Raw genomic sequence first — 18,964 nt, 5'->3', positions numbered from 1 at the left:
TGGCTCTTTAATTGCTAAATGCTCCGCTTACTAGCTAGTTGCTAACTTTGTCTTGGCGTTTGGTGCTGGGAAGCTTTTAGAGCTTTCATGCTGAAAACAGCTGCCATGGCTGAATATGAGATTGATGAGAGCGGTGAGAGTGAACCAAAACAGCACAGTTGAGTGTGATAAAACCAAAACAATGAGCTAAAAGACGCAAAAAGCTCTGTAGTGCTGAGGATAACTGCAGAGTTGTGATAATTTTCTGCGTGTTTGTCAGTAAAAATGATTTCACATCACACAGCTGACCAAATTTTAACATAAAATATTGATTAAAACAGTATACTCTATGATAATATACTCTATGATAATAAACCAGTTTTTATCCCTATGTCATACTAAAAACAGTTTTTGTTGATTGTGTGCATTTTAATTCTTCAATTCAATTACGGAAACCATCAACATTAGACGGTGAAACCATGGCTTTTGTCATGAGCGTATGGTAAGTAGCGGTCTGGGAACCTAAGCCAAGTTCTGTAGATTAGATTTGTAGACAAGATGTGTTGAGGCATTGATAGAAACATTCAGACCAGCAGATTCCGTCTGGGCCGAGTCATGAGCAGCTTGTCCAGACAAGTCCTGTGCGTGGAGATGAGGACATAACACAGGGACTGATCCCAATCACACACTGACAAGAAGACCCTTTTTTCTATTTACTTTCTGTCTTCATTACTCATCCCCTCCTTATTTCTCCCCCCAAAATCACTCATTCACTTCAACAGTTCCTACATTTATACTAAGATTTGTTTCCTTATCTTCAGATTTTGTCTTATTCTGTGGATCAGAATCTTACTGCCACCTCATGTAAAAGACCACAGCTGATGATCAGTGAGTGCAGGTTGATTTCTGTCAGCGTAGGTCAGCCATTGGCTGGGCTCTGGCGCTCAGTTGCAGCTGTTGTGTCGAACAGTGACCCTGTGTGCAGTTCATGTCATGTGTGGGAGTCAGTGACAGACATGTGGTTTCTCTGTGTCTCTGTCTGGGCTGGCCTCAATTGAGCAATCGGCCACATGTTTGAGCTTTGTGTGCAGCCTTTGAGCTGGTGCTTCCTTGGTGTGACTTGCACTTTTGTGTTAAGGGCAGGTGAACCCTGTGTCCTGATGCCTATAGCCACCCTGATTACATGTTCTATGAGTCCAGCTGTCTGTCCAAGCCAGCTCTTGATGCATCTCCCGAAACACAGAAGAGAGCGAAGGGAAGAGTGAGAACGCCGGCCCTCCTCTGTAAATGGAAAACATACTGAGCATTTCTCTTTTATTTGTTTCCTCCCTGTTTCCTTTTGCTTTGGTTTTTTTTATTGCAGAAGATTCCAGCCCAGAGCGACTTGAGGTTTCTCCCTCTTGTGGTTAATCTGGAGGCTCTTGCCGGATCACGCTGTGGCTCAGCCATGCCAAAAGCGCAGCGTCACTTTCGACACAAACATACATCCCATCCCTCCCTGCCACCGCAGCTGTGGCAGAGGCAGTCAGCCAGTGGGCAGAAGCCACAGCGCCTTGCCACAGAGGTTCAGAGAGAGGCACTGCCCTGCCACCCCCCTGTGGAGAAGGGCACGGCTCACAGTTATGGCTCATTTAGGCCACTGCTATGACTATGCACCCAGTTCCATTTTTTAATTCCCAAAACCCCCTTTTTAATTTTGTGGTCGAAATTGTATATTTCCTTGTGAAGAAATGAATAAGAAAATAAGTTTAAATAAGTACAAATATTCCAAAATGCACAACTTTCAGATGCTGTTGTATTTATAGCCATGCTCGCAGCTCTAGTGAAGGCAGTGTTGGTCCGTCACCACTTTGGTTCAGACTGAAATATCTCAACAACTTGCACATCGATTGCTATGAAATTTTGTACAGACATTCATGGTCCCCAGAGAATGAATCCTAATTTCTACCATCACCAGAAGGTTGATATTTTTGAGTTTTACTGAAATGTCTTGACTTCGATCAGATGGAGTGCCATGAAAATTGGTTTAAATATCCATGATCCCCAGAGGATGAATCCTAATGACTTTGGTGATCTTTTGATGTTTCTTGATTATTTGGCCCAAACTTTTATACAAACATTCATGGATGCTGGATAATAATGACTTTGATGATCCTCAAACTTTTACTTTAGTGTAACTGTCGCTGACACAAATGGATTGCCGTGAACATTCATGTTCTCCTCAGAATGATCACCAGACTTTTTAATTTTTTCTTAGGTCCATCATCAGGTCAAAATATATTTGTCCAATACTTTGGATTAGGAGTAAATATGACATTCCCATCAGCATCCGCTATAATTTGTATTTAGTGCTAATTTGCAAATGTTAGCATGCAAACACGCAAAACTAAGATGGTAAACAGTATACCTGCTAAACATCAGCATGTTGGCGTTGTCATTGTGAGTAGCCTTTATTAGCATGCCGACATTAGCATTTACTGCTAGTATGGCTGTAAATGCTTGTAGTTTTGTTTATTCTAATATCAGAATACAGTGAATCAGAGGACAGCGTGTATGTGTATGTGTTGAGGGGAGCTGGTGTGTAAGCACAGGCAGGTGGTGAGTGACACACGGCAAAGTTCACACAGATTGAGCTCTGAACAGGGGTCAACATTTGATGTCAATGTTTTTCCCCTTTCTCCTCATTCCTTTTTTTTGTTTTGTTCTAAACTACCCTGAACCACATCTTTCTTTCCCAGCTTTACAAGTGTTTGTTTGTCTTTTAATTGGTTTGTGAGGCACCCCTACCCTCCCAAACTCCAACAAGTTGCCAAGATACAGACCATGAGAAGGAATTTCAGGACCTCAGTAAATCTATAAAGGACTCTGGCAAATGCAGGCAAACATGGTTCTGTCTTTAACAGAACAGTTCAGTACATTAAATTCCCATTTGTCCTGTGGAGAGTTTGTTTCTGGGACATGTCTTAATGTGACACCTGAGGGCTCTGCTGTGTCAACAGGTTGCGTTTTGCTGGACGACCTCAAACAGAAGTCAAAATGTTCCTATGGATCAGCTGTCCTGTCTGGGACTTACTGTTTGACCATCCTTCAGTCCAAGTGACCAGGCTTTAAGAAATGTTGTGTTCATCGTACGTATATGGTCTCAATGTTGGGATATGAAAAGAGGCTTGTTGTGCAACCATGCTGTGAACAAGGTGAAGTGTGTTCCTTCTCTAAACTTTAGAGTTTATGTCACTTGTAAAACCCAGATTGACTGGTATATGCAGGCGAAAGGAAACAGGGTTGTTTATCTTGTGTCTGACGTAATTCTGTGATTAGCTTTGGGCTTTTATACCTCCGCTCTCACACAGTCTGATCCCAGGCAGACGTCGCAGCTGACCTGAGACAAAGCACATATGAACTCAATTTTCTCCCACAGACAGCCAAAACAAACAAAAACAACAACAGAAAATGCATGCTGACGTATGCAGATAGGAAGGAAATCCATAAAAAAACAAGCAAGGAGGCAGGGCGTTGAGATGAAAGGAAGCTCGGAGGGCAGGCGGCTGGAATTTAGCACATCTGTTACCTTGGCAGGGCTCTCAGTCATGTGCGATGTTGTGGAGGCTGAAAGATGGTCAGAGAGTGGCCGTGTAGGTCTCCAAGCTCGTTCACATATTTTACAGGACAGATTTGTTTTCATTTTGGTGTTTTTCTTGAGCGGTGAAAGTTTATGTTTTCCTCCCAATTTTTGTGATTGAATGTACAAAGTTCTCTTTACACTTAGTCAAAAGGAATTCAAAGATTTTTAATGAAAGTGCTTTACAGCTCCTGGACATTTCTATATTATTTATGAGTTGATTGGTTTACCACAGTCCTCAATAAACACTTTTGGTATGTGTTGCACAACACATTATGAGCTTCTGGAAATCACATGGGAAAATATTGCAGTTGAACAACAACTACTTTTACAGGCCAGCACCCAAACTGAATTAAGATTACGTTTTTAAGCATTGTTTTATCTGTTTCCTGATTTGAATTATGTTGTATGCAACTTTTTATGCTGCCATCTTGGCCAGGTCTCCCATGCAAAAGAGGTTTTCTATCTAAAATGTGGCTTAACTCAGTCAATAAAATAAAAAATAGCATAGGTCTGAATGTTACAAACATTAACATTTTCTTACTCTTTGTTCCTACTTTCTCATTTTAGATCTTGAATCTTGAGTGTGTTATGTGGTGTTATTGTATCCCTGTTGCCCTGAGACAACCACTCAAGACAATGATGTTTGCCAGTAACAACACAATCGCACCAGTCTGCTTGCCCCACTGTTTCTTTTTCTACCAGTAAATTACATGGAGCGACAGCCACAAACCTTTGAATGAATCACATTTGGACAAAAATAACAAAACTGGCACTGATAATAAAAGTGTTCTCCTGCCTGGTGATTATAATTAGTTTGGTAAATACCAGCACTTTTAGATCTCATCGACTTTTTGTCTGGAATTCCCCTCATACTGTTATAATCATACAGTACACGCTCAGATCAAGAGACACCCCTTGTTTATTTTCACAGCTCTGTTAAACCATTAATGCACAGGCACATTGTGGCCACAGAATGATTCATGAAGAGGGTGAGGGCGGAGTGGGTTTTAACCTCATTACCTTTAACCTCTTCCTGTTTGTCCCACAGTTGCTGCGGCTGGTGACGGTATCTGAGAAGCGCTGGAGAGCTCGGTCGCGTGGAGGAGGAGTGGATGGGTGGAGCGATGAGGGGGAAGAGGGATTCGAGAGTGGTGACTGTGATGATGAAGATGAGTGCACCGGAGTGTCAGGGCTCGGGCCGCCACCGAGACGCAAACGGTTACGCATCTTTGCAGGTTAGACGCAAACATTCGAACTGGATCTCAAAATGAAAGAAAGCAGCTTGTGTGGTTTCAAATTAAGTCCTGCAGCCACAGTGATAACTTAAAATGACCTTAAATTGCATTAATGAGATGGGTTGTGAAAAAATGTTGGGCACAAGCGATTAAGTTGTTTATGTTTAAGTCAGCTCACTAAATTGGAGCTATTTACTTTAAAACTGGTAAGTGCACGAATAGGTTTGGCTTCTTCTGCAGTGAGTCAGAGCAGCCACAGTCCAAACACAGGCAGTGGGCACAGCAGAGAGGTGTTTACATGACTACTATACATGTTGACACCGACGCGATACTATGCAGCAAGAGACGTGAGACTTCCTCAGGTAGCCGCCTCACCTTGACCTCCTGACCTCCCCGCTGTCAATCCCTTCGAAACGTCAGACGTGCTCTCCAAAAGACAAACAAAGAACAAATGAAGCTACAAACTGTTGGAAGAAAAGAAACCAAACAGTAAAAGAGGGAGAAAACAGCCAGGGAGCAGGAACAAGGGGGTTCAATACACCGACACAAAGCCAACGCAGCTGAGCAAACACGGCAGTGGGAGTAGTCCTCCTGTCGGGGATGTTGTGGCAGAGATTTGGGATCGCCTGGCAGGGATTGAGAGCAGGAACCCGGGGTTAATGAAGGAATCCTGTGGGGCCATCACTTCCACCAGGCTGGGCCGTGAGAGTTGGATGCCCTCTCTTGCACGCTCCTGTTAGCCTGACTGTACAGTTCTGCTTCGATACACAGAGTCATTACCCCATCTTCTCTGGCTTACAAACTGCTGAAGGTTGACACAGTGGGAAATTAAAGCACCCTTTTAGTCTGACCTCCATCTCAATCTCAAAATCTGTTTTCCCTTATCTGTCCTATGATTTAGCAGATTAGATGTATATTTGGTGTGTGTGTGTGTGTGTGTGTGTGTGTGTGTGTGTGTGTGTGTGTGTGTGTGTGTGTGTGTCTGCAAGGCACATATACGGCTGTTTGCGCCTGTTTGTACATGAGCCAGTAAGGTTTGCAGACCTTGAAGAGTCCCTGCTCATTGGCAGGTAGCCAGATAGCTGCTGATAGCCTGTGATGACTCAGCTAAATGCTGACCTAGCACGGCCCCTCAGCCCATTTTGGTCAAACAGGGGACTGGGGTTCAAAGGTCAACCTGCAGACTATGAGGCCTAATGGGCTGCGTGTCTGTGGTCTGCTGCTCTGAAATGGAATAGGCAGATCTGGTTTCACAAAGCCTAGAGTGGCGCAACAGTGTAGCACACACACACACACACACACACACACACACACACAACGAGGAAAGGTGACAGAAGCCACAACAACAAGGTGTAGACAGGACTGACGCAGGGCCTAGACCCCCACACAGCCCAGCTGTCAACCTGCACCACACAGAGGATGTACCCAGACGTACCTAATGATTGATCTGTCCTCACTCATTCTCTATACGGATTCCATAACCTTCTGATCACTAATGCTACGCACCCACAACACACACAGAGACACACTCACATCCCCTCCCGACCAATCAAACCCCACGCCGCACATTCCCCAGAGCATTCCAGGCCAGGGAAGCTATTCCAGGACAGGGATCCCCACCCACCCACACACACACACACACACACACACACACACACACAGACCCACACCACCACTCCTCCAAAGTCAGACTAATAGGCAGGCACTGGCCTGGTTACAGCTCACTCACTGGCCTCTCTGGTGATGTGTCAGTTAATTCTATTATTTGTGAAGTGGGAGCAGAAAAATTGTCAAAAACAGTTCATATAATTTGAGGCTGCAACTGTTTTGTTTAAGTGGCGGTTGACATCACGCCAGGCCGCCAGCCATAATAAATTACACATGTTATAGGGTAAAACAAACACATGGTAAAGCCTAATTATTGTCAGAAGATCAAATTATTTGTCTTCAGTCACCTAGACATACCATATGCACGTTGTTTAAACCAAGCCTATGTCTATTTTTCTGAACAGTGGCTGCTGCGGCCACAATTGTCAATTCTGAAATAATGTTAAATGGTAAAATGTCAGGTGCCAGAAACTCAAGTAGGGAAGAGTCTTTAAGTCAGATAACTGACTCAGTAATCTTATTTACACGGTAATATTTACCTAAAGTTAGTTAACATTAGCCACCAAAAACTACTGGTAGTTACATAGTCTCACTTGTAGTATTTTAAATTTGCCTCTGGATGTGTTATAACACACATTTATAGCAGTAACTCTGAAGGTCTTCATTACACAATTAAAACTATAGAACATATTGCCTAGTCAGAAAATACCTGTTACATTTAAACAAAAAAAATTTTTTTTGCCATTATAATCTCAAAATGTGTATGTGAATACACATAAGTATGGGTTTGTCTGCATGTGCAGTTTTTCTAATCCTGTAATCTGTGATACCGTAGGACCGTCTTTCATTCACGAGGGCTCACCTGTGTTTCTGTGCTTTCATGCACACCTGGTCTCTGACTGCACGACCTCTGTGGGAAACAAAGAATCTGCCACCATCTCCATAAAATCTGCTCAAAGCATCTCTTCATTCCCTCATCCTCACTTCATTTTTATTCTCCTGCTGTCACTTCAGATTTGTACCACAGTGTTTTCAGAACACAGCTTCACAAAAGCACCGGCCACTTTACAGTAAACAGTCTTAAAATGAATGATGAAAATCAGCGTTAAAGTGGAAACCTCCCAGTGAGGTCAATCATTTGTTTCCAGCTAGGTTTCAGTTCTTTTTTCCACTTCTATTTGTAAATTAAATGTCAGCACTGTAAAATATATCAAATCATTCTCATGAATTTCAAGGAAATGTTTCTTGACTCAAGTTAGTTCCTGAAACAAAATGATTTGAGAAAATGCCTCTTTTTATAATAGGAGTTGACCACTCTAGCTAACAGACTAAATAACTTGTTAAAATGGGTTTTTGATGCAGTTTGGAAACATGCAGTAGTCTGAAAGCCAACAGTTGGTGGGCTCTACTACAGCACAGCAGCCCGTAGCTCTGCCTTGCTGAGCAGGACTGGCCTTTGCTACGTGCTGTACCTCGGCATGCTCAGCAGGAGCCGCGTGAATAGGCCTCTTGTTATGTTCCCGCACTCAGACATTCGGTCACTGTAGGCACGCTGAAGGAAAGCCGTTCTTTTGGAAGCATTTGAGCATTTTATCAGCGCCAGGGGTTAGCAAAATACAAAGTGGAAATATTCCTGTAATGTGAAACATGCGGCTTGCGATGAGAGGCTGGGCTCACCTTTCAGGTCTGCTACAAATTTTGTGGTTGGAACAAAGGAGCGAGTAAAAGAAAGAAGAAGGTGACGAAAGAATGCGGGGAAAGAACAGACAGAGACAAAAACACCTTTGATAACTCTAAAGGTTGATACACTAGGAAACCTAAACATTCTTTACTCTTTATGTGGGTCGAATTGTCAGCCGTACGTGCTGCCAATGCGAGAACCTGGTATGTTAATTAACCGCAGCTGCGACCCCTGACCCTGTGCACCTGAAAGGTGAGTCACACGGCGCCGATCCTCCACAGTAGTGTTTGCCACATGTCTTCATCAATAAAAGCCATGATCCAGACACTGTTGACATAAGCTCTGGCAGCTCTGGATGCATTCACCATGTCCACTGTATCCTCCTCCTTTAAGCTCCATATAGTTTCATGAAGCTGATTTTCTGAGCTACTGCGCTCATGAATGTGCTTCCAGTTAAAGAGTCATCCACATGTGGCTGCCAGGTAGAGGGCCCGCGTGCCACAGGTTAGCGTGAGACCGAAGGACACGGGCTCAGACGATGCAGATGTGCAAGGAGGAGTGCAGGTGTTTGGGTGGCGGAGGACTCTGGGTGCCCACATGGCCTGAGTCCTCTATGGTTTTTCAACAGCAAGCAGAGTCGGATGATACCAAAAGCCTTTGCCTTCACCAGGACTGAATCATCAGGCTAACACCCTGAACTAAGATGGTGAACATGTTAAACATTATACCTGCTGAACATGTTAGCATTGTCATGATAAGCATGTTAGCATGCTGACATGCTAGCATTTACTCCAAAGCACCACTGTGCCTAAGTGCAGCCTCACAGAGATGCTAGAGTAGTTAATTATCAATCAAAACTCTTTGAAAGACCTCCAACCCTGAAAGGTTTTGGTTGCAATAGCATATATTGATTGTACCAGTCTGCTCCCACTGATCTTAAGTGTTGCTATAAAACTGCATAATTATGATTTATTTTTTCCAGAGAAATAAAAGAGATACAGATGAAAGAACAGATGTTGTTGCTCAGTTTAAGGCAATATGCACCCTCACCGCAAATCAAAATCTTCATTCCAAAAAGAGATTTGGAAAAAAGGCCTACTGCTGTAATGCCTGGCTGAGAAAATGATCATTCTGTAGCCGACTAAAATCTGTTTATTATTTAGATGATTTATGATGAAGTTAGTAATAGTAATGAATATTTCTGGAGAAATCCTGATAACGTAAAAACCATGGGGTAGAGGAGGTGCTGAAAGGTTTAAGGGAGGTGTTGGTGGAGAGCCTGATAATGTGTAACACACCGTGAGGGTTCTGACCCAATGTTCTCTACCTCCGTCCCTCCTTGGGCTTATAAACAACCTCTGTGAATTCAGCCAATCCTCCTCCTTCCCCACCTCCTCCACGCCCCTCACAAAAATAATGAAGCTTGCCACCATCTGTGTAAACAGGCTTGGCTAGTAGGAGCGGCTCTCTCGCTGTCTTTCTTACTGGAGCCAGCCACAAGGTCCTGTGTGTCCCCAGTTATGGGGCTGAGTGTGGTGGCAGTGGAGGGGAAGATGGGATGGGAGAGGGGAAAAGGGAGGAGAGAACACGAGGATGAAGTTACCCTCTTATTGGACCCTTGTTGGTCTTCCGCCATGGAGCTTTCTCAAATCAATCCGGGGATGAAATCCTTAAGATTAGCCAGAAGGCAGGAAGAAGAGCCCTGGTTTTAATTTGTGTGGATACAAACGCACAGAGCTGTCTGGGTTCCCATCATCTACATGAGGGGGGCCCACCAGCGTTTGATTCATTTTGTAGGCCTATGCATTTTTCTGTGTTTGTGTGTGCCTCTCGGAAAAGCGTTTGTTTGCTCAAGAGCTTTATTTACGTTCACAGGCACTTTTTGGACGCACTAAATTGATTCCAGGCCCGTTCCTGGGTCGTGTCCATCAGCTCAGCCACAGTCCACAAACACTCTGCACACAGCGGGACCATTCTCGGGGCCTGCTGCTCCACTGCTTGTCGCCCCAGTGACACACACCAGCCATTTTGTGGGAATGTCTTAAAAGCCTGGTTGAGGGTTTGGGTGGTTTGAGTTCTACGTGTTAACCCTCTACTTTCACCTGTGTCTCCTAAATTCTCCCTCTAGCCATCTTTTCCTCCCTGTGGCCTGCTCTCACTCTGTTTTTCCAGCCCATTGTTGAAAGTAACTCAACGATGCAGTGAACATTGCAGGAGTCCTGCTGTCGATAGACTCTGAGCTGCTGGAAGAAACCTCACGCTAACCACCAAAAAGGGCTCGGACAGATAGTGAAACTGCTCAACAGGAGCTCTCTGTGTGTACAGTCAGACCAGGCAAATTGTCACTCTTGGCTGTATGCCTTTCCATGACAGGAATGTAGGGAGAATTCTGCATGTTTGTTGACAGGGACATTTGCACAACAAACACACATCTCAATCTGCCAGCTACATCTCCTTCACCGGACTGACTGCTGGACACAGGAGGAGAATGTAAACAGATGTGTGTGTGTTGGATGTCAGGTTCTCTTATTATTAAAAGATAAAGATAGTATCCAAAGAATGTGTTCCTCAGAGGCACTCTGACGTCCCCCAGGCCAAACTCAAACACTGAACCACCGGTCATCAGCATATCTCCGTGCAAGGCCACTCCTGCATCATCATCTCCCTCTCTCTAACTGATAAGAACCACCGTTGTTCCATCTCTCCACCCCTAAAAGCCCCTAACCGGCGCTCCCTGCCAACCTCTGACCCTTTGTCGGCACCGACCTCAGAGCCAACGGGTTACAGGCCATCTGTGTACGCAGCATAGCTCCCCACCCCGAACCAGCCCCTTGCCCTCAGCACAGAATCGACTCTTTGTATGTTTGATTTGTTATGGTTTTTACTCTCTCTCACTCACTCGCACTTTCCACCTTCGCAGAGCCAGCACTACGAGGAATTCTCGGTTGAAATTTATGTATCTGTTTCAAACTTTTATTTCTTTTCAAACTCCTTCTCTTTCTCCTTTCTACGACCATATTAGCTGTTACTGGAAGTGGAGACTATAAATACATCGGAGTAAATCTAATTTAGACAGCGCAGGGAGAGGCCAGTCGGTGCAACATGCTGGTCATCCCCTAACTGACACCACCTCCCTTCACTGACCATTTTAATTAATAGGTGTTGACTTGCATTTATCCCACAAAGCCACAATTTAGAAAGTGTCTTGGAGGGCTGGTTTCCCCCTTTTGACAGCCGGGTGTATTCCTTTCTTATCAGAACAAACCCACACATTAAGTATTCAGTTTGGTGTTTTTTAGGTTTAAACTCACCACACCATTTGTGTCCCTTCTTTGCTGCTCTCAATGTTCCCATTCTGTTTTCTGTTTTGCTGAACTTCCTTAAGTCTCCTAACTCATGTAATCACTTTGAATTTCAACTTTCCTTTTAAACTTTTTAGAACTCCAGTATGTCTGTTTACGTCCTCAGTTCTCTTTGGCATCACGCCTCTCTGTCTTACTCTCTTGCCCTCTGTGTGGGAGGATGCCTCAGCCTAGAATAACAGTGAGTGTTGTGGAGGTTGAGAGGCCAGAGCAGCTCAGAAAGCGGTGCTGTTGCAAAGGCCTGAGGCAGGGCCTCCTCTAGGCGTCCCGTTTGTCTTGGCCCAACATTCCCAGCCTCTCCGAGCGCCCCTGTGGTCGGCCTGTGGGTGTGGAGGCAGACGGTCACATTCCCTCCTGCCCATGGACAGAAGCATCCTGCACCGCTCCCTCAGTTCCTTCCCAGCTCTCAATCAGCAATGTCCGGGGGTAAAACAGCCCTGACCAAGACACAAAAGTTACAGAATGTGACCAACAAGCCAATAATCACAATTCAGCCCTGCATCTGTTACCCTTTTCAAGATAAGACCCAATCAATCAACCCAGCAGCTCCTATCATGTTTTTACAGACCCATTGTTTTCTTTGCAGCTGGAAGGGCGGCTCCTGACAAACGATTACACACATGCACACCAGCCCTTCAATTTCTAAATTAGCTGAGTGCAATATTTAATAAAATAGTTTGCTCTGTGGAGATGAGACGAGTGATAAAATATTTACTTTACCTCTGAAACCATTATTTCTTTTAAGCTGTTGAATCTTAAAAACCTAGATCAAATTTGACCAGCTTAGGTGTGTTATGTGCACATCGTCTGCCAATGTAGCAGCAATCTAAACCATCTCTCCCGTTTCATAAGAAGCACCTGTGTTTGGAGACTTAACATTCCACATACTTATCTGACCAAAAAAAGGCCTTTGTGCATAGCACACATGTACTGAATAAACTGTGCTGGACCATGGAGGTACACACTCGCCAGAGGAGTTATAAAATGTCTCAACTGGTGTACCTACTCCTACAGGTAATTCAACTGCATTTGAGAAACATGTTTACTAAAATGCGAGACAGCTCAAATTAACTGTTTCCTGTGATTTTCTGTATCATATAATCAGAATGTGCTGTAAAATGCAACTTCCCACTCACTGTTGCAATTTTCCTACATAGTTTGCTTGTTGTGACAACTGCAAACTGTAAACGACAAGCCTCGGGCACCGAGCGCTGCTGAAAACAAAACTCGAGACTCTCGCCCCCCTCCCTCTTTCCCATGTTCTCCTCTGCCTAGACAGACAGAAACACCACACACACACACACATATATATACATTCGAGTACAAACTCCAGCCACTGCTTGACCCGTTAGGGGGACCCAAACAAACATCCGCTCCCCCTGAAAACCACAGTCTGGATTTATTTGTCTGTTCTCCAGAGGAATGGTCACTAAAGAAAACATGAAGTTGAATGCGTCCCGGCTGTTGACTTGCATGTCACTGAACCTACCTGCTCATTCTTAGTCCGGTGCTTTAGTGTAACTAATCAATGGGTGGAGCGTTGACCTTTCCCCGGAGTCGTAACTTGAGCTCATGAGGCCACGATAAAGCCAGCAGGGGTAAGCTAGCAAGGTGGCATCCTTTGATGAGTGATAGTCTCAAAATGAAAGGTTTGAATGGACGAGCAGGAGGAGGGCTGAAAGCCACAAGGACCCACATTGGGCACATAAATCACAGTCGGGATTGTGACCCTATTTTTAGCCAGTTATCCATCTATCTGCCTAATTGTCCCTGCCTGTCCACTGTCCTGGCTTCTCCCTGAGAGGAAAAGAGAAAAAGAAGATGAATCTAGATTACTTATGTCTGTGTTTTCCTCTCTTTCACTCTCACTCTGTCTATATTTTGCCACACACACACGCAAGCACAGGTGTTCATCACTAATGATACCAGGATATTATTAGTCCCAGGCCTTCGTAGGGGATCCAAGTTTGCATAGTGTTCAGTCCCTGTTGGGTTGTTTTTAAAGCCTGCAGAACAAGGCCCCTCTGTGGTGCTGCTCATGTCAAAGTGTTTAAACTAGCAAGAAAGACCCTTTTCTCCCGCCCCGATTTGAGGTTTTTTTTTCACAGCCTGAGACTTTTTTTCCTCTCACATTATTGCCACTGTAAAGCACACCAACACAATGCTCTCCCACTTAGTCTCTCGCTTTTTCACAAACACACTCAGAGACGGGCGCACACACCCCACTCAATCATCCACACACAAATGTAGACGCGCATGCCCCCACCCTCCCTCTTATCCACAGTGTATATAAAAGCTGTATCGAATTGCACCTTGAGCTTAATTGGCTCGGCAGTACAGTGCACCGCTGTCGACAGTGACAAATCGCTCTTTCAGAGCCCTGAAGAATGTCTGCCCACTGCTATGTCAGAGAGGACATAGGAGGAGAAAAAAAGTTAATTGTCCCCTGGCCGCCGTTCAAATGGTGTCGTAACTGCAAAGAAATTCATAGGAGATGCCGTTTGGAGCTTCGGAGGTTTATTTATTTGCCTTGGCACCAGGAGTTCAGGAGGAAGGGCCCAGTTCTCTGTGTTTCTACTCAAGAGAGCAGGCCAAAGTTTTAGTCGGACTCCTGACTGCTCTCTCTGATCACACAGTGGTTCAGATCCGCCACTTCCTCCCATTCGATCTCTCCCACTGGGGAGAACAGTACACAGATCAGATGAGACAGCTAATTGAATTTGGAGCTATCGGTTATTTTAGGAGCGCAGATGTGACACTGTGTGTGTGTGTGTGTGTGTGTGTGTGAAAGTGAGTGTATGTGTGCACAGACACCAAACTGTGTGAGGGAGCGGTATGTCAGTAATGCACCAGTGTGTCTGCGCGCGTGTGTTTGGAGAGATGCTCTGCATTCGGCCTGACAGGGGACAGCTCAGCTCATAGTTGGCGTTCCTAACCATAGAGCTGCTTTATTACTGATATCCTCCTGCCCTGTCTCATAACTCAGCTTTCTTATTTCAGTCTCCCTCACAGCTTTCTGCCAGACAAAGCAGCACAGAGTATGTCTCACACACACACACAGACACACACAGGGAGGAAGAGCTCTGCTCAGCGTCAGTAGGAGAACAGCTGTGGATGCAGAGCAGTAAGACAGCAGTAAGAGCAGAGCAGCAGGTGACCATGAAGTCACTGCAGCGTACAGAACAGATGGAGAAGAAGGGAGGAAAACAGTAAAATATGGGAGTGACTGAGGAGTAATTTAGGATTGACATGGAAAACTGAAGAATTTATTACTTTTTTTACTTTTGTTTTTCTAACCAAGGCCTTCTATGCTCCTATTCAGCAAACCCTCTGCCTTATATCTACAGAGTGGAAAACACTGACAACTGGGAGTTTCCCAGTCAAACCACAGTCTACAGTTAACTGAACAGCCTCATAGGAGGCATCTTTATAGTAGTTGTGAAGGGAGAAGTGAAAGTTAAGGACGATAGGCTGGTTGCAGTGGACGAGCTCACTGGTGGTATAAAGAGCAATGTAATTTTATCCACGCTGTCCCTGAAGTCATTTAACTATTTCCTCAAAGTCCCAGAGAACCTCACCGCAGACACACGACTGTGTATGATTAATGACACAGTGGAAACAAAAGTGCAATACACCAAAATAAATAATAGCTGCATGTGAATTCAGTGCCTCCTGACAGTATTGCCGCAGGACAGTCAGTGTTAAGCTAACCTCTCTGCACACAGCATGTTTTTATTTTATGTAAAAGGGAATTTCAGAAATTTGGAAGGGTTATATTCAATCTACAAAGTATTTTAAAAAAAAAAATATTACAAAAAACTATTAAACTATTTTATCAACTCTAAGGGACATATTTTTGTACTCAGAAAAATCAGTTCTACTTGGGGATTCACTTTACTTTTTGGGTATTAAGTACAAATACTCAACATCACTAATTAACAAGTTACATCTTGATTGTTTAATCAGTACACAAACTAAAATGTAAAAACAGCTAAACGTGATTTAACAGGAAAGTTTTATGCTGTTTGCCAAGAAGTTACAGCACCTAACTTCATGTTAAACCACAATGTGTTTGTGCACGGATAAACAAACAACACACGGTGTGTTAATTTGCTTTAGAGTCATTGGGCAGAGCCAGAGCTAACTGTTTCCCCATGCTTCCAGTCCTTGTGCTAAGCTAAGCTAATCAGCTCCTGACTCTAGTTCCAAAGTCAAAGCACATTAGTGATATTTATCTTTTCACCAAACTCTTAGCAAGAAAGCAAAAAAGCCTATTTCCCAAATTTTTCCTTCAAAATGCAGAAGACAGAGTTTTCAACAGGTGGAAAAAATATAATAACAAGCAAAATAAGCTAGATTTCACATTTGGAATCACAGTGCCTGTGGCTGCTATTGTCGGTCACATCAGAATCAGAATCAGAAGGAGCTTTATTGCCAAGTGTAGTGTTTTACACATACTTTGGTGATACGGTGCTACACATAGACAAACATACAGTTGACATAAATAAATGTAGAAATATACAAATATGGAATAAACAAATGCAAGTTAAGAATAAAAAAGAATAGAGAAAAATAACACCGCTATTTGCAGAGAAAGAACAACATAGCAGATATTCACATGTGCATTACTCCGGTTCATGTTGTGCAGACATATTAGCATTAAGAGAATATTGCGTAGGCCTACATAAATATATAAATTGACAAAATATAAAAATATAGAAGTTATGTGGACTTTTTGGGACTACTTTAATGAACCAACTAAGTTTTTTTTAAAACAGTGATATTCTATCACAGATAAGTCATATGTCAGTCAAATTGGTTGTGTGTTTCAGATTTTGAGACATGACCTCACACAGCCTCTGTGGTTTTTATTTTTATTTTTTGTTTTCAACCTCTCACCACTTAAATCCACATTTCAACACTCACTCTCAGTAAAATATGTTTTCAGCATGTGTCTACAACAATAACATGTGACATCTGGTTATATGTGGAGCTTGTGTTTCTCGTTCTCCCAATGTAACACTGTTTTTACAGCTGTGTAAGACATCGTGCAAAAAAAGAGGACAGACATACCACACATGTTTTTCAGCTTTTGTGACAGTGTTAGTTCTAACTGTCTCCGTTCTTTTCCCTGCCTCTCTCATATTTTTCATTCTTTGCCTCCTTTCGCCCTCTCCCATCCATCTCCTCCATGTCCTTCTCAGACCTTGCTGATAACCTGGCAATGGATGACTTCACCTTCCAGGAGCAGCTGCTGACCCCTCGCTTGGCCACAGCCGGGATCGGAGGTGTCTCCTCACCTGCGGCTCCGCTGTGGAGGAGCTACCTGGTCCCGACGCTCCCTGCGGCGCTTGCTCTGCTCCTGCTTTTTCGCCAATGACCAGTGCACTCACACACACTCCCATCACCTCTTTCCCCTAGGATTCAGTACAAACTCTGTGAAATGGGACTTACTGTTTTAAAAGCTCCGGTTCCCAATTTGAAGTTCAGCGGCTCGTCGAAGTAAGCGTGAGCAACAACAACAAAAAACTGTCTCAGTAAGACCCTGTTTTGTTTTATTCAAAATCACTGGATGTCGTCAACAAACCTATTAAAGCACACCAGATAAACCCATGGCATGGTGTAAATAAAAAAGTTGCCCTCTGGTCCATTCCCACTATGGTTATTACAATGTTTGTGCCCCTTTGCCTCACCGCCTCTCTGCTTTCATATTGACTTCTGTATAATAACAAAGAGACGGGGGGCCTCATCATAAAGACAGCTTTGTCATGGATCTGCAAGTGAGGAGCTACGTGGAGAACAGACACACATCAGACGTTTTTGGTCCCACTCCCAGTCTGCAACAGGTTATTGCCCTGCAGAAACAAACTGGAAGAAGGAGCAAACGCTTGCTACTCTCCTCCACGGCAGTGAATAATCTCCTGGCCAGGACCGGACTTGACAGCTAGGGAGGTGTGAACAACTTATCCCCAGAGGTTAAACCCTTATTTTAAGATGCACTGTACCTTACAATGCTCTGTTACTACTTAAACCTCCCTCATTCTCTCTCATTATTTGTGTTCTAGTGATAGTTAAATTATTCCAAATGATTTACACTTCCACCATCACTGTTGACTTTATTACGTTACGCTGATGATTTTTTTCAACAGTAACAGCCCTACGATAATGATTCAAGGGCTATGATGAGAGCGCAAGTCTCCAAATCAGCCTGATAACTATACAGATGTATATTTCTCTGTGTTGGTGCCATGTTTACAAAAATGTGTTTATTTAAAATATTGGCATATTTCACAATAAAATGTGGTTTGTGTATTGAATTAGTTGCTGGACCGTGAAGCATTGCTGCACATTTCTTGCTTATTCTTTAGCACTGTGGGTAAAGTTAGGAGTAATATGATATAAATATGTATAAAAATCTGGGGAAATTAATTTTGTAATGTTGGTTTGCAGTTGGGCTCACACATTCTTAATGTCTGGGCTTTGGATTTAATTATTTGTTCTTCCGAGTTTTGTTTAAACCAGAAGTCAGATTTTTTTTAATAGTTTTTTTAATTTTGGTTTGTTTTTCAAATTCAATGTGGTGAAAACTGGATTCCAACTCCCTTGTTTAGACTGAAGGATGTGTGATGGATGTTTGGAAAGACACTAATTTAAAGATGCCAGACAGCTGATTTCACCCAGCTGTGAGTGTAGACTGTAAACACACACCAGACTATCTATCCATCCATTCACCAATAGCTATACCTGATCCTTGCGGGTCACGGGAGCCAACGCCAGATGACAGTGGGTGAGACACCCTGGACAGGTCACCAGTCAATCACAGATGACATTCACACCTACAGGCAATTTACAGCTAACCTGCATGTCTTTGGACTGTAGGAGGAAGCCGGAGCACCCGGAGGAAACCGACGCAGGTGCAGGGAGAACGTGCAGACTCCACACAGAAAGGCCAGAGCAGGTGTCAGACTATTTGGAAAAGCACAGATGTAACTAATAACTAACTATGACTCTGTTGCATTTCAGTGTGCCAGTCATGTCAGTGAGCCAGCATGCAGGATACCAGGGGTCTGACATGGCAACACCTAAACAGAATGCAACCCTAATTAATGTTATTAGTTGCACCTGTGTTTGTCATGAAAAATGTCTGTGACTTGTCAAACAGTCAGGCAATGTCAGACCTGAGATCTGTAATATGTTGATTTTCTTTTTCTGTTAAATGTTGATGAGGAACATACAATGTATAATAAACTAAACATGTTTTACTGTTTTGTGTTTTTTAATGTGTGAATATAAACACATGAAAGACAAATGAGGTTTTCTTCTCTAATGTTTCGTAACAGTCAAGATGGGAGACATGAAGAAGGAAGAACGTGTCCGCCAGATATACTTTCTTACTATGTAATTAAACAGTGATTGAGAACATTTAAACCTTGATGCAGATTTGCTTTCGCTTTGTGCAAATTTGGATTTCAAACTT

General features: G+C 43.5%; 1 protein-coding gene across 1 annotated transcript in view; it reads left to right on the top strand.

Moving 5' to 3' along the window:
- The window catches only part of gpc3 (glypican 3), a 102,490-nt gene extending 83,738 nt beyond the window's left edge, over window positions 1–18,752 (top strand). The window contains exons 7-8 of the mRNA XM_038698654.1: window positions 4,650–4,836; window positions 16,692–18,752. Of these exons, the coding sequence (XP_038554582.1) occupies window positions 4,650–4,836; window positions 16,692–16,867 (363 nt within the window). The 3' untranslated portion in view covers window positions 16,868–18,752. The remainder of the gene's footprint in view (window positions 1–4,649; window positions 4,837–16,691) is intronic.
- The last annotated feature ends 212 nt before the right edge of the window (window positions 18,753–18,964 follow it).

The sequence above is a fragment of the Micropterus salmoides genome, unplaced genomic scaffold (assembly GCF_014851395.1).
Source record: "Micropterus salmoides isolate LMB-PRFRI ecotype aquatic unplaced genomic scaffold, ASM1485139v1 Ms_hic_scaffold_5, whole genome shotgun sequence".
Lineage (NCBI taxonomy): Eukaryota > Metazoa > Chordata > Actinopteri > Centrarchiformes > Centrarchidae > Micropterus > Micropterus salmoides.
This window is presented reverse-complemented; position numbering and strand designations above follow the sequence as displayed.